The sequence below is a fragment of the Malaclemys terrapin genome, chromosome 7 (assembly GCF_027887155.1).
Source record: "Malaclemys terrapin pileata isolate rMalTer1 chromosome 7, rMalTer1.hap1, whole genome shotgun sequence".
NCBI classification, from domain to species: Eukaryota; Metazoa; Chordata; order Testudines; family Emydidae; genus Malaclemys; species Malaclemys terrapin.
This window is the reverse complement of record NC_071511.1, coordinates 11,027,326-11,041,505: the sequence shown is the minus strand read 5'-3', so window position 1 is coordinate 11,041,505 and position 14,180 is coordinate 11,027,326. Positions and strand designations below refer to the sequence as shown.

Below are 14,180 nucleotides of genomic sequence, written 5' to 3'. Positions count from 1 at the left end.
ATAATTATTTTGAACGGAAAACCAAGACAGTGTCCCTCCTTCACAATAGTTAGGGCTTTTACACTCTGTTATTTTTAAAAAAAATGTTGTTGAATATCTTTGCCTTTTAGCCTCAGCTTTTCTGCTTTTAGTGTTTTCTTTGAGGTTCTTTGTCTATTTTCTCTTTGAACTTTGTATTTCTGATCTATGGATTGATTAGTTGGGACCTGTCCTTGCAAAGAGTCATTCATATATATAATCTTATTCACCTTCACCTGTTGACTTCAGTGGGACAACTTATGTGAGTGGAAGTTCCTTATGTGAATGATACTCTGTTTATCCATTCTTTCTGAAGGTTTTTCCCCCCTTAATAAATTTTTCAGTTTTTAAAAAATTCCTATAATCTTTTAAATTAATTTAAATCTTAATCTCCCATTCTATTTGCTTAACCCTCACTCCGTATTCTTTCATTCTCTTTTTCCCACAGTTGCTTTTTCTTGCTGTATGTTTGCTTTTATTTCCTTACAAGCCCACCTCATATTTCCAGCTCTTATGCGGCATCTACTTCCAAGGGCCTGACCCTGCAGTATAATTGTAAAATAGTATGTGGCCACGTCTACAATGTGTATGGTGGTATCAATTACTTCAGGATGTCACAAGCTGTAGCTACGGCTAGAAAAAAATGGAAGAACATGAGACACAAAAGAGGGCAGAGTTAAGGTTACATAGGCAACTTTAACTTTCCCCTTTCCTGACTTTTGAGTGCTTCACTTTGTAATCACATTTTTTAATGTAGTTTATTTTTAATGGACTAATGATGATACTGTTCATGCCCGCCTGCTGCCCAAAGAACATTACAGACAGCTCCACAGCACCCCTGGGAAGGAAGGAAGGGGGGGTCGGTGTCAGGGCAAGGTGGGTCCCAGGATTTGTATTTATGGCTTCCACTTCTTCCCTTAAGGAATCATCCCTGGGGCTGAAACAGGCCAAGCTCTGGCCCCATCCTGATGCTGGGCTAGGCCACAAGGGCAATGGGAGCCTTTGCAGTGGCTTCAGGAACCCACCCTGAACCCAGAGAAATCCCCAGTTGTGGGACGTCCTTAGCCAGAGCCACCAAGCCAGCGGGGTCACTGCGGCCCCCTCACACCCTGGGCCTGGGACAGGAAGAGAACCCAGGTGTCCGGGCTACATGTGAAGGGGGCGAGGAGGGGCGGCTTTCCCCTCAGCCGGGACCCCATGAAGCGTGAGGACAGATGAGCTGGGCGGCCCTACCAAGGCCCACGTGGGCGGGCTAGTACCACCACTGCTGTGTTTTCAGCGCGGGCGGCGCCGAGCAGCAGCACAGTCAGCAGGGGCGGGGCACCCTCGGAGGCGGGGCTACCCAGCCCCTCCGCGGGTGGAGTCTCCACAGGCCCCGCCCCCGCCCAGCGCCATGTGTGTCCGGGTCACGCGCGCGTGGGCAGCGCGCAGCCTGGTCCGCGTGCCGGTGAGGAGGCGGCGCCGCAGTAAGTGGCGGCGCGGGGAGGGCGGCCGGGGTCCCAAGCGCGCTTCCGCCGCTGCCGGGCTGCGCGGTACTTACCGGTCCTGCCCCCCCCCCGGGGAGACAGACCCCCCCCCTCCCCCGCGGGGCCCAGCCCCGGCCCTCCATCGTCTGCCCCCCCCTGCAGCCAGAGCCGGCCCCTTCTGCCCCCCCGCGAGCCGAGAGGCACCCTGCAAACCTGGGCTTGAAGGGTTGGTATGGAGGAGCGAGGGGGAGATCGCGCTACTGCTTTGGTTAGCGGTGTGGGGTTTTTTTGTGCGTCTTTACTAGCACGGTTGTACAGGCACAACCCTTCGGTGCAGTCACAGTGTTGTAAAGTTGCTTTAGTCCCCAGCTCTCTCCCCCATCCAGGCATGGATGCAGGTACACTAATAGAGTTGCATGTACTGGTATGGCTAGTCTCCCATTCTGTAGGGGAATAGCGATAGGGGTATAATTGCATCCACAGGAAGGGGGGGTGGGGGTGTTGCACTGTTTCACCTGTGGGGTATAGTTGAAGCAGTCCAGCTTCTCAGTGTAGACAAGCCCAAAGTTTTATTTCGAAAGCACATTTACCCTAAATCCCAGTTAAATTGGCTCTTGGTTATTCGGTTTCCTGACTGTTAATTCAATGTCATAATGTTAAGGGCATGAAATAATAATAATAAAAAAATGCCTTTCTTGTGTCTAAACCCCACATAATGGTCAGAGGTATTTCACCATATTTCAGTGGAAAGGCCGTGGTGTGACAAAAAGGAAGTTGAATCACTTTGGGACGATTGAAACTTGATTGGGTAAAGCACAGGATAATAAATACACTGTAGAGGACAATCCTACATTGGGGGAAAATGAACTAGACCAGGGGTTCTCAAACTGGGGCTTGGGACCCCTCAGGGGGTCATGAAGTTATTACATGGGGGAGGGGTCATGAGCTGTCAACTTTCACCCCAAACCCTGCTTTGCATCCAGCATTTATAATGGTGTTAAATGTATAAAAAAGTGTTTTTAATTTATAAGGGGGGCTGCACTTAGAGTCTTGCTATGTGAAAGGTGTCACCAGTACAAAAGTTTGAGAACCACTGCACTAGATGACCTAATGGATCTTTATCTCTCACTTAACTAATGCACTCTTCAGAATCTTACTTACTATACGGTGTTTAAAGTGATGGGTGTTGCAAAGAGAAAAAGTGAAATATCTAGCAAGTATTGAGATTCATGGTATTTTCTTATCTGCAAATGTATCACACAGCAGTGATTCAGAATTAGGGTGTTGATTTGAAGTGAATTGTTGTCAAAAGCAGTAGTATCTATGGGCACGTCTTCACTAGCAATGTGGTTGTCTAGTCATGGCACCTCCCAGCACTATAAAAAAACCCAGCTCCACAAAAGGAGCAGCTCCCAGCGCTGGTGCACTGTCTGCACTGCCACTTTACGGTGCTGAAACTTGCAATGCTAAGGGGGGTGTTTTTTCACACCCCCCCCGAGTGAGAAAGTTGCAGTGCTGTAAAGTGGCAGTGTAGACAAGGCCTCTGCTTCCATTCCCACCTGATGGCCCTATTAGCTGTGTGATCTATTAAGTAGATTAGGTAGCGTTGTGTTAATGCAGCGCATTATGGCCTTAAAGAAGACGTTATTGTAATAAGAACGTGGGTCTGTTTAATAAAGACTATTATTAGTCTTTAAAATATTATTTTCCATGCCAAATAGCTCTTTTTCAAATTATAATTCTTTTGTTTTTAAAGGATTTATTTTTAAGTCCACCGAAAAGGCATCCAGGATAGTTCATAAATTTCCTTTTAAAAAACAAACCAATTCTCAGGGGTTTTTTCCTCCTAAAAAAAATTATCTCTAGCTGATCAAAAGAATATTTGTGGAGCCCTATAAGAGCCAAACCAATTTTTTGCCTGGTAGGATGGAATTAATTTTTGTTGGTGAATTAAAATATCCCCTGAAAAACTGGGTTTATAACGGGAATAGTGATGCATCTGTAGTAATAAGATCCATAGCTGTAATTCACAGAAAGCACAGATTAGGGAAAGAGTGGCAAAGGTCATTTTAAGTTGCTTTTTGGTCACATTGATTCTGGGCCAGCTGTAGGACACTAATTTACAGCAGCTTTATGCAGGCTAGCAATGGGTTCTGCTGCAGCCTCGATTCCTGCTCAGGACTATGGATTCTCTTCGGACACCTCAAGAATGCTCTGTATGCCCGGGACTGTTAGGGAAGCAGCGTAAGTCTGCATATGGTAGTCAAGTATTGGGGAATTCTTCCCTGGATGGTTGCAGTTCCTTTTATGCCTCCGGATGTGATTTTTTAATTTAAGTTGATATTGACCAGTTAAACATTACCAGTGTGCCAGTGCCACCCTGGAGCCGCTCAAGGTAAGCGGCGCTGGGCTGGAGCCCGCACCCCAACCCCCTGCCTTGAGCCCCCTGCTGCACCCCTCCTGCACCCGAACCCCCTGCCCTGAGGCCCCTGCTGCACCCTGATCCCTCCTGCCCCCCCATCCCCCTTCCTTGAGCCCCCAACCCCCTGCCCTGAGCCTTCTGCTGCTCTCCACACCCCTCCCTGCACCCCAACCCCCTGCCCTGAGCCCCCTGGACTCTGCTCCTCTCTCTGCACCCGAACCCTCTGCCCTGAGCCCCCTCCCACACTCCTGCACTCCCTCCTGCACCCCAACCCCCTGCCCCAGCCCTACATTCATGGCCCGGCATGCAGTTTCCCCACCCAAATATGGCCCTCGGGCCAAAAAGTTTGCCCACCCCAGTTCTTGAGGGTTGTGCTTTAATATATCATAAATCTGCCTCATATTTTTCAGCCTGTTTTCTGTAATATTGGATTTCAGCATTTCAGGGTCTACTGTCCTCTACATGTGCAATGAGGTGTTAATATCCTCATTGCTCAGCAGAATTTTAGGTTGTGAAATTGTGAGTAATTTGATACTGCGATTCTTTGTCATGTTCAAAGCATACTTTTAAGTGATTTTTTAAAAATAAGTTTTTAATAAGTTCTTTTTCTGCTTTAGTATACTTTGCATCATATGGACAATTCTCTTCCAAATTGTATTTAATTCAGTTAATGAAATTTTACAGATCTAACATTAAGCGCCTGGGAAATTATAATCTGCTTTTTAAAAACAGGAATGAATGCAGTGTTTGAAAGTCAGGAGTACTTGGTTGATATGTGTTTAGTTGGTCCATGTCAAACTTCATTATTTGTTGTAAGATACTTATGTAAAAGCCATTTATTAAATTCATGACTATCTAAATTATTCCATATAGAGGTTACACTTACTGAGGCTTTTCCTGCCTTTATGATTTTAATCATTGTTAGGATTCCATTACTGTGATGTGCTAATGCAATGGAGCCAAAACACATCAGGTTGCTAGACTGTTTTTTTTCAACTGCTATAGCCAGGGCCATCCCTAGACATTGTGGTGCCCTACGCAGCCCCTCCGCATGGGGGGGGAAAGAGGGGAGCAGCCCCAGGCCTCCACGTGGGTGGGGGCTGCGTCCAAAGTCTGTGGGGGGCAGGGGTAAACCATCCCCCAGGACGAGCATGCAGAGTGGAGCGGGTTGGGGCTGGGTCGCTCCACTTCTTGCCGTCCGGTAAATGCAGGGTGTGCCCGACCCCTGCTGCAGTCCCCCCCGGAACGTAGCTCAGGGGAAGGGGTAGAGTGGGGGCGAGGCTGGGGCGGAGCAGGGTTGGGAAGAGCGGGAGTGGAGCAGGGGCAGGAGCTATGGGGAAGGGGTGGAGTGTGAGTGGGGGCAGCTTTCTTGGCCGGCTCAGCTGGCCGGGGGATCGGGCTGGCTGCTGGAGCAGCACACAGCTGCGTAGGGCACTAGGAAATTTGGTGCCCCAAATTTCACGGTGCCCTATGCAGCTGCATAGTTTGCGTATGGGTAAGGATCGCCTTGGCTATAGCAGAGCTCAGATTTTAGGAACTCTGAAATCAAACAGGGCAAGCTAACACTCGCTCATATGTGCAATAGCAAGTCAGTCCCATGAACCATATCAATTCCATCTTCTACCTCTTCCATTTTTCTTACCATATTCCTAAATATTTTATAAAGATTCTTCTGGGGAAAAAAGTGTGTGCATGGGAGAAGGGAATTGAATAATAATAGATTAAATAGTACACACCATGATCAATAGCCTCCCTATGGGAATCAATTTTCAATTATTGTATATTGAATTCTATCCAATTCTGATCATGATGACTAGTCATAAGCATCAGTAAATTGATCATGTATCACCATCTTCTCGTGTAATGGATTATACTTCTACCAGGTTTATCGGGTTTTAATTATGATGTTAGTAGGGCTCAGAATTTCTTTTGCATTGCATAAGTGTGTAAAAACCAAACAAACCCACAACAACAAAAAATAGCTGGAATGTTTTTTCTTGCTAAAATTAAAAACTCTTGTTTCTCCATTGACATGATTATTAGACGTAGTTAATTAACCAAAACTTAGCACGATCAGCTCTATGCTTTTACATACTGAATATGCTTGGCACTTTAAAATACTTCAGGAGTTTATCTTCATTTAGTTGGTTTGATTAAAGAGCTATAATTAGGAACCAAAGAGATTGTTTTACAATTCTTGATGATGAAAATGTAAACAGTTCTTTTGTTCATAGATCTTCTATTCACGGGTGTATAGAAGAGATCACATTCTCCTCCAAGTTTAAATGTCGTTGTAGAAAGTGTATTTATTTTTGTAGTTATCTTTTGTGAAGGTAATCTTTTTTTCTTTTTTCCTTTTTTCAATAGGATTTTACAGGTTGTGTGGTTGCCTGTTCAGCTGCATTCATCATGATAACTCCAGCATTTGAACTGAGCCAGGACCCAGATTTTCTTACTATAACGATCAATGTACCTTATGCCAAAGTTTCTGAGTTTGATGTATATTTTGAAGGAAAGGATTTTAAATTTTATGCTAAGCCTTACTTTCTCAGGCAAGTAATGTAGGGATTTTAAAACCTTGAGCTTCATAAAATAAAATTACTGAAAAGAGAATCAATTTTATATCTGTGTCTTACAGAACATTCTACTGCTGCAGTTCCTATACTGTGGTCTGCAGAGAACTGGCTGGTCACATGGTGCTGGTTCTCTTCTTGTTTCCAGCTGCTAAATCACATTAAAAGAAGCTAAAATATGTTAAATGCATTCCTGATATTACTTTTTTATGTTAGATAAGTAATGCAATGATGAATGGTATAGAAGATCCATGAAACAATTTCAATATTAAGAGGTCATCCGCACTGAAAAAGTTTGACAACCCTTCACCTATAGTATCTTGTAATTTTAACAGCTCTTTTCTTTCTCTTGTTATGGGAACTTCAGGCATCAAAGCACCAGCTCTCCTCTCTTGCACATGTTCATATACAATAAGGGGGGTTGAGTAGGTGGGTGGACAATAAATATATCAATTAATCTAAAATAACAGAAGGATTTTTCTATCTTGTAATTCTGGGTCAACTGTCTTCATTCCTTGAAATGGCAAAATCCTTTACCTGTTACACATAGTGCCGAGGATGTCTTCTCTGTAGTGATGCTGATTCTATCCTGGCTGGGAAGACAGGAACATCAAATTCTCTCTCAAATGCTGATCTCTTTCATTACTACATGGGGGGTAAACTTTCAAAGTAGCGCACAGGGATTTAGCTGCATGACTTCCATTAACATCAAGGAGAGTCATGTAGTTAAATCCTCTGTACTGCTTAGGGAATGTGCCATATATTTTTACTGGTCGAGCCATTAGTCTAGATGATAAATCAGGTGTTCGATAAGACATGTCATCTTTGTCCATAGGTTAACTCTTCCTGGAAGAATTGTGGAAGATGGAAGAGAAAAAGCATCTTATAACGTGGACAAAGGTATTTAGTTAATAATGTTGGTTTTTTTTATTATTAAAAACACAACACATTATGTCTACTAATGTACCTTCTGCTGCATTGTAATTACACAGAACTTTTAATTTACTTGCAGCAAAGCATGTTTAACTGGGATTCCTCCTGGTTTTGGTTGTGTTTTAAAACCTGTAGTTCAGAGTGTTTTGTTTTGTATACATTTACCATATAAACACAAATGGGTTATGCTAGCTAAAAAGAAGGAAGGTAATGACATTTCCAAGTTCTGTTCTTATCTGGCATGAAGAGCTAGCCCCTGGTGTTCATCTACTGAAAGGACATTGAGTGACCAACCATGAGTGAGAATGGCTCTCATAATAGAACTTTCTATATCGAAGGCTGAATTCTTCATGGGTACAGATCATAATGTTCCTGTTAAAGGAAGGTCTATGTATATGATTTCTTCCAATGTGACATGAACAATATAAGTCACTGAACCAAGATCAGTAATCTATTCAGCCTGCAAGAAATATAAGAATGAATACATTTCAGTAACTAGTAAGAGAGCAAATCTCAAGACAGACATCTGGCTAGTCTTATGAAAGAAATCAATGGAAATACACACATCCGCCATCCTACATCCCACCAAAAGTAATGTATTGCTGTAGAGACAGGACTAGTAAAGTTTTTGTTGAGCTCCAGAAAGAAATTATAATTTGTGTTGAAGCAGCAATAGTAGAAATACCATACAATATTAATATTTACTATGACATCTGCCTTATCTTTCATATGGTGATGTCAAAACATGGAAGTAGACACATATTTTCAGGCCTCATGGTAAATAATATATATACAAATTGCTCAAGATTTACAAAATTTAATGCCTGGATCTTGTAATGAGATCTGTGCTGAGCTCTGTGCATTGCCTGTTCATTGCTGTGGGACTTTATGCAGATGTAAGTACAATATCTGTGTGTGTGAAAGTGACTGCAGCATTGGGGCTTAAAATTGTAAGCTATCTGGTTCAACAATTTATTCAATTAACGAAATAAAGCCCCACAAGAATATGTTTTGTAACCAAGACCTGGGCTTATTAAGATACAGTCTGCTGCCTCCAAAGGCATGTTTATACACCTGAAATAAAATATGCATCAGAATATTAAATGTGTCTTTCTTTAATCTTATGGTTGATTATTTGAGGGGAAAAAAGGTTTAAAAATACAAATGTACTTATTCTATCTTTGTGTTATGAGCTGTGTCAAGACATCACCATAAATGATAATGATGCAGCATTTGTGTACCTTTTTGAAAAAGAATTTAATTATTTGGTTTCTGTGGAATTCATACAGTCAGGTTAACTTTAAAAAATGCATTGAGATGAACACATAGGAAAAATTTAGTTGCATGCATCCTGGGTGAAATACACCCAAATAGCTTCCTGAACATTTAGCTTCAATAAGGAGAAATGGTTGTACATTTTTTTTACACAGTTTATCTTTTAAATTGTTATACATCTGAACAAAATTTTAACTTCTCTTTCAAGGCATTTTTACAGTTCAACTGCCTAAGGAGACTTCTGGTCAGTATTTTGATGGGTTGGACATGCTGACGGCTCTGTTAGCACAGAAGAAATCTAGATCAGCTAAACCATTAGTGGAAGAGATAGGTATGATTACTGACACTGGAAAATATAACATATTTTAAAAGTTTAATTTGTATAGTTGATTTTTTTTGGAGTTTGTAAGGTGAATTTGTAAGCAAGAAAATTTCCCTTGTGTGAAGTGCATTACACATTTACATGGTTTGAGAAAGTGTTTTGTAAGAGTTACAGTTGCATTCTCTGAAAATAACAACACTTACCAATCCTTTGTTCTCCTGTAGTGTTTGCATATGCAGAGGTTTGAGATTTTTCTGCTGCCTTTGTGCTAAGGTATCTGGTCTTTTAGCTCAAGTAATAGCTCATTAGATCTAGCGGTCCCAGGTTCAACCCCTGCAAAAGACCTAAAGATGCTGTTACATATAGAAGAAAGTTTTAATAAATGTGGTTATTTGTGTGATTGTCTGTCTTCTTACCAAATAATTAGCAATATTTCTTTCCGTGTATATGTATGTGTGTGTGTGTGTGTGTGTTTTTTTTTTTTAAATATACAAAGTTGTGATATTGGGGGTGAAATCCTGGCCTTATTGAAGTCAATGTGAGGTTTGCTATTCACTTCAGTGGGGCCACAGTTTCACTCTTGGTATATATCTGGTTAGTCTCTGAGCTTCCATTATCGCATGTAGGAATGTGGGGCCCTGATCGTGCATGGCGCATTAATGTGAGGGTCTCTCTGTATGAAATATTGCTTAATAGTACAGAATGTGGCTCACTGATTATCTGAGCATTCTGAATGGTCTTAAGGTGTAATCCAGGGTAGAGCACAATGCAGTACCAATCATCAGGGTGATAGAAGCAAGCATAACTGATGAGGCTTGCATCCAAAATAAAGTCATTGTCTTTTTGCCAAGTATGTGTAAAAACGGCTCTTAGAACAAATGCCACTTGGCTATCGAGAGGCAATAATAAACCATCATGAACCCTCAAATTCTGAACCTGTGTCACAAATGGTGGGCACACGACCTTCAATCAAAAAGCTGGTATAACCTGAGATTCCTTCCAGTTGCCTCCTCCAGTCTCTGCTCATTATCTTAGTCTTCTGTGGATCGAGTCTCTTCAGGTTAGCTCTCATCCAAGCTTTACTCTCTGTTAGGCACAGGGAAGGATTCTCAGTCATGCTGACTAAGATAAAATAAAGTTTTAGATATAGGTGTCATACAAATACACATACATCCTCTCTGATCCTCCTAATGGATCTAGAGACATGTCAAACACGGTGGGTCGTGTAGAACCCTGTGGAACCCTGCCAAAGAGAGTTGTGGGTGCAGATGGACAGTGACCCATAACTATTCTTTGGGAGCGCTTAAAGAAAATAGTGGAGCAATTTGAGCACAGATTACTCCTGGGGGAATTTTGCACCAAAAAAATAAAAATTCTGCGCACAATATTTTAGAATTCTGCAAAATAATGCATATTTTATATTTCAAAATAACAATATTACCATGCCACTTTGAATTATTTTGGTAATTTATTTCATAATACCTGTCAGCAAGTATGTCTGTAACAATACAGACAACAAAAAAGATTCAGGAAAAGTTTTTTGACAAATAGATTTCTTACTAGGCATATTAATACAGAACTTTGAGTAGTAATTCATTTAAACTACAATACAGAAATGTATTTCCCGCACTCCTCAGAAGCAGTGCAAAGGCGTGGGGGATTCGGGTAGTGGAGGAGCTGAGGGAGAGAGAAGTAATTGCTTGGAAGGACCCTGGGAGTGAACCTAGAAGGTTGTTGGGTGTGGGCGGGAGAAGTATTGAGCAGTTTTTTGTTTTTTTTTTTTCAGGTGGGGGGCATAAGGAATTGTTGGGGACCCTCCCCCATGCAGACCCTGGCTGATCTCTAGCCTCTCATTCAGTCAGGCACATGTGCCTCTGTCCCCCCAACTAGCTCTTCTGAGCCCCTCCAGCAGTCCCATGTACCCTATGCTTTCTGTCCCCACATGCCCTGTACCTCCTCACTTGGCCCCACGAGCAGGGCGCTGTAAGGAATGCAGCATCTTCTCCTCCCTATCTGAAGTTGGCTGCTCCCACCCAGGAGCAGCTAACCTATGTTCTGGCGCCATAACAGCCCCTGGTGGGTGAAAGACGTAACTAGTGCCTCTTTAGCAGAATGTATTTTCTGTGGACAAAAAAAAAATTCTGTGGGGAACTTGAATTCTGCACATGCCCAATGGCGCAGAATTCCCCCAGAAGTAACAAATTTGTCAGCAGCACCTGATGTTTTGCACTCCTGAATAGAGGTGTTGACATTCAAAAACAACTCCAGAATTCACCCACAGGCTTTCACTACCTAAGAAGGACATGGATCTAATTTGTATACTGGTATGTGGGCCACACATATGCACACAGTGAATATATACTTGTGCATTTGGTACCTAGATGACATTTATATGTACAACTACTAAATTATCCCCCAGATAGTTTTCATGGCTTAGTTTTAAAAATAACATTGAACTTTGTAACTATAGTTTATATAGTGCCATTTTAAAGAAAAATAATATAAACTGCAGTAGATAAATGAATGCGGACTTTGTTATTGCTGAAATGTGTTGATGGTGCAAAAATCCTTTGTCGATCTTCCATTTTCCTTCCTTTCTCTGGAAACTATAGGGTCGTCTGATACTAGAGAAGTTTTCCTAATAGTTAAAAAAATTAGTAAAACAAAAAAAGCCTGATTCATAGATTAACTAGTAATTTTTTCATTAGCTGATACTTTAGTCAAAGTGTAACTTTGAGATCCTTTTTTTTTTTTTTTGTGATACAAAACATTTGTAGGTACCTCTGCTGAGCTAGCCGAGGAGGAGGAAGAGGAAGAATTTGACTGGGAAATTGAACAGACCCTTTATCATGAAACTGCAGAAAGCACTTTACATTTACAGTGCTGCTATGGGTTTGGAAATTTGAAATCGGGAGTGTTCCAACGATTGCAGGTGTGTAATTTTTCTTTAAAAGTGACCGCTATTAAGTTTATAGTGTTTGGTATGACCTAGCATGCTGATTTCTATTGGACTTAAAGTCAGTGCAATAATGTTTCAAATGTGTTCAATTTAGCAACATGTATTTGTTCAGAACAAATCATGTCAAACCAACCTCATTTCCTCATTTGATAGGTTTATTGGCCTAGTAGATAGTGGGAAGCAGTAGATATGATATATCTTGATTTTTTTGTAAGGCTTTTGACACAGTCCCAGATGACATTCTCATAAGCAAACTAGTGAAATGTGGTCTAGATGCGATTATTGTAAGGTGGGTGCATAACTGGTTGAAAGAACGTACTCAAAGTGTAGTTCTCAATGGTTTGCAGTAAAATTGGCAGGATGTATCTAGTGGGTCCTCACAAGTGTCAGTCCTGGTTCTGATACTATTCAGTGTTTTCACTAATGGCTTGGTTAATGGATTAGAGCGTATGCTTAGAAAACTTGCGGATGACACCAAGCTGGGAGAGGTTGCAAGCCCTTTGGAGGACAAGGTTAGAATTCAAAATGACCTGGATCAATTGTAGAGTTGATCTGAAAGCAACATGATGAAATTCAGTAAAGATGAGCAAAGTACTGCACTTAAGAAGAACAAATCCAATGCATAACTACAAAATGGGGAATAATTGGCTAGGCAGTGGTACTACTGAAAAGGATCTGGGAGTTAGAGTGGATTACAAATTGAATGTGAGCCAACAACATGGTGCAGTTGCAGAAATGGCTAATATTCCTTTTAATACGCATCAGAGTGTTGTATGTAAGACATGGGAAGTCACTGTTCCACTCTACTCGGCATTGGTGACCCCTCAGCTAAAGTCTTGTGTCCAGTTTTGGGTCTCAGTTTAAGAAAGGTGTGGAGAAATTGGAGGGAGTGCAGAGGAGAGCAACAAAAGTGACAAAAGGTTTAGAAAACCTGACTTGTGAAGAAAGGTTAAAAAACCTTGTTCTGTGTAGTCTTGAGAAAAGAAGACTAAGGGGGGTCCTGATAACAGTCTTCAAATATGTTAAAGTCTGATATAAAGAGGATGATGATCAGGTGTTCTCTATGTCCACTGAAGCAGAGCTGGAAGTAATTGTCTTAATCTGAAACAAGGGAGATTTGGGTTAGATATTAGGAAAAACTTTCTAATTTTAAAGGTAGTTAAGTTCTGGAATAAGTTGGAATCTTCATCAGTGGAGGTTTTTAAAAACAGGTTAGACAAACCCCTGCCATGGATGGTCTAGTTTACCTGGTTCTGCCTTAGCACAGGGGGAGTGGACTTACTAGATGACCTCTTGAAGACCCTTCAAGTTCTACATTTTTATGATGCTATGTAATTGAAAAGATGGGTCTGAAAATGAGGACAAACAATACTTTGAACTATCAACTTGGAAATGCAAAGATTCTATCTAATGCAAAATTAAATTATTGTATAGTCAGTTCTGTTCTCTTGTCTGAATTGCCCAGCTGTAAAATAAGGAAAATACTACTTCGCTACATGAAAGTGGTATGAGGATAAACATGCTAAAGATTAGAATACCATATAACGACTTAAAATACATAGATATGTGACAGATATGGGATTTTTTTGTAGTACTTTTATGAATCCAGTGTGCACCTCAGTTTCCCTCGGTTCTTTGTACTGCTATGTGCTGAGCGTAAAGAGCAGGAGGCGTAGGTGTTTTGTCACATAGCTGCCTGGCGTCACTGCAGATACTTGCTGAGGTGCACTGATCCTTGAATAGGGTAAAAGACTCCTGTTCAGAGACCATCTCAGTTGGATATTCTGGGCAGAGTTCATGGAGAGAAGCAGGAGTGCTGGAGCCCAGATGCTCAGTCTCAGAAGCGATGGGCCTGTGTGGCCTATCCTTGAGGAAGAGTGGGACCTCTTGGGGATCTGGAATGCTAAAGGGGTACCTTCAATAAACTGTTTAAAAGCTAAGGTGTAGCACATATCCTATGGATCCATGGCAGTATATTAGTGAAGTCAGTCACAAGACAAATACGTGGGTTGTTTGTTGATAAACTGTGTTTTTGTTTTCAGAGTTAGTGCTAAATGCATACATCTTGTTTAATATAATTGTAAAAAAAAATCTTGAATTTATATCCAAAAATTAAAAGTGGATTTTGAAGGATATACTTTCTAGTTGGTTGTATGTGTGTAGTCTAGGGAGAAAGTTCCAGCTAACTTGCAAAAGAAGTGCATCAGTCTGG

General features: G+C 41.5%; 1 protein-coding gene across 6 annotated transcripts in view; it reads left to right on the top strand.

Annotated features, from left to right (window-relative positions):
• The first annotated feature begins 1,403 nt into the window (after nucleotides 1-1,403).
• Nucleotides 1,404-14,180, top strand: part of SHQ1 (SHQ1, H/ACA ribonucleoprotein assembly factor) — a 110,846-nt gene continuing 98,069 nt past the window's right edge. Inside the window, exons 1-5 of one of the 6 annotated variants that reach the window (XM_054035930.1) lie at nucleotides 1,404-1,465; nucleotides 6,274-6,458; nucleotides 7,315-7,379; nucleotides 8,896-9,018; nucleotides 11,787-11,941. In XM_054035930.1, coding sequence (XP_053891905.1) covers nucleotides 1,412-1,465; nucleotides 6,274-6,458; nucleotides 7,315-7,379; nucleotides 8,896-9,018; nucleotides 11,787-11,941 — 582 coding nt within the window. In that variant the 5' untranslated portion in view covers nucleotides 1,404-1,411. Of the gene's footprint in view, nucleotides 1,485-1,653; nucleotides 1,711-1,861; nucleotides 1,883-3,710; nucleotides 3,729-6,273; nucleotides 6,459-7,314; nucleotides 7,380-8,895; nucleotides 9,019-11,786; nucleotides 11,942-14,180 lie in introns of those variants that run through there. The other 5 variants (XM_054035932.1, XM_054035933.1, XM_054035931.1 and 2 more) reach the window with 5 other exon arrangements.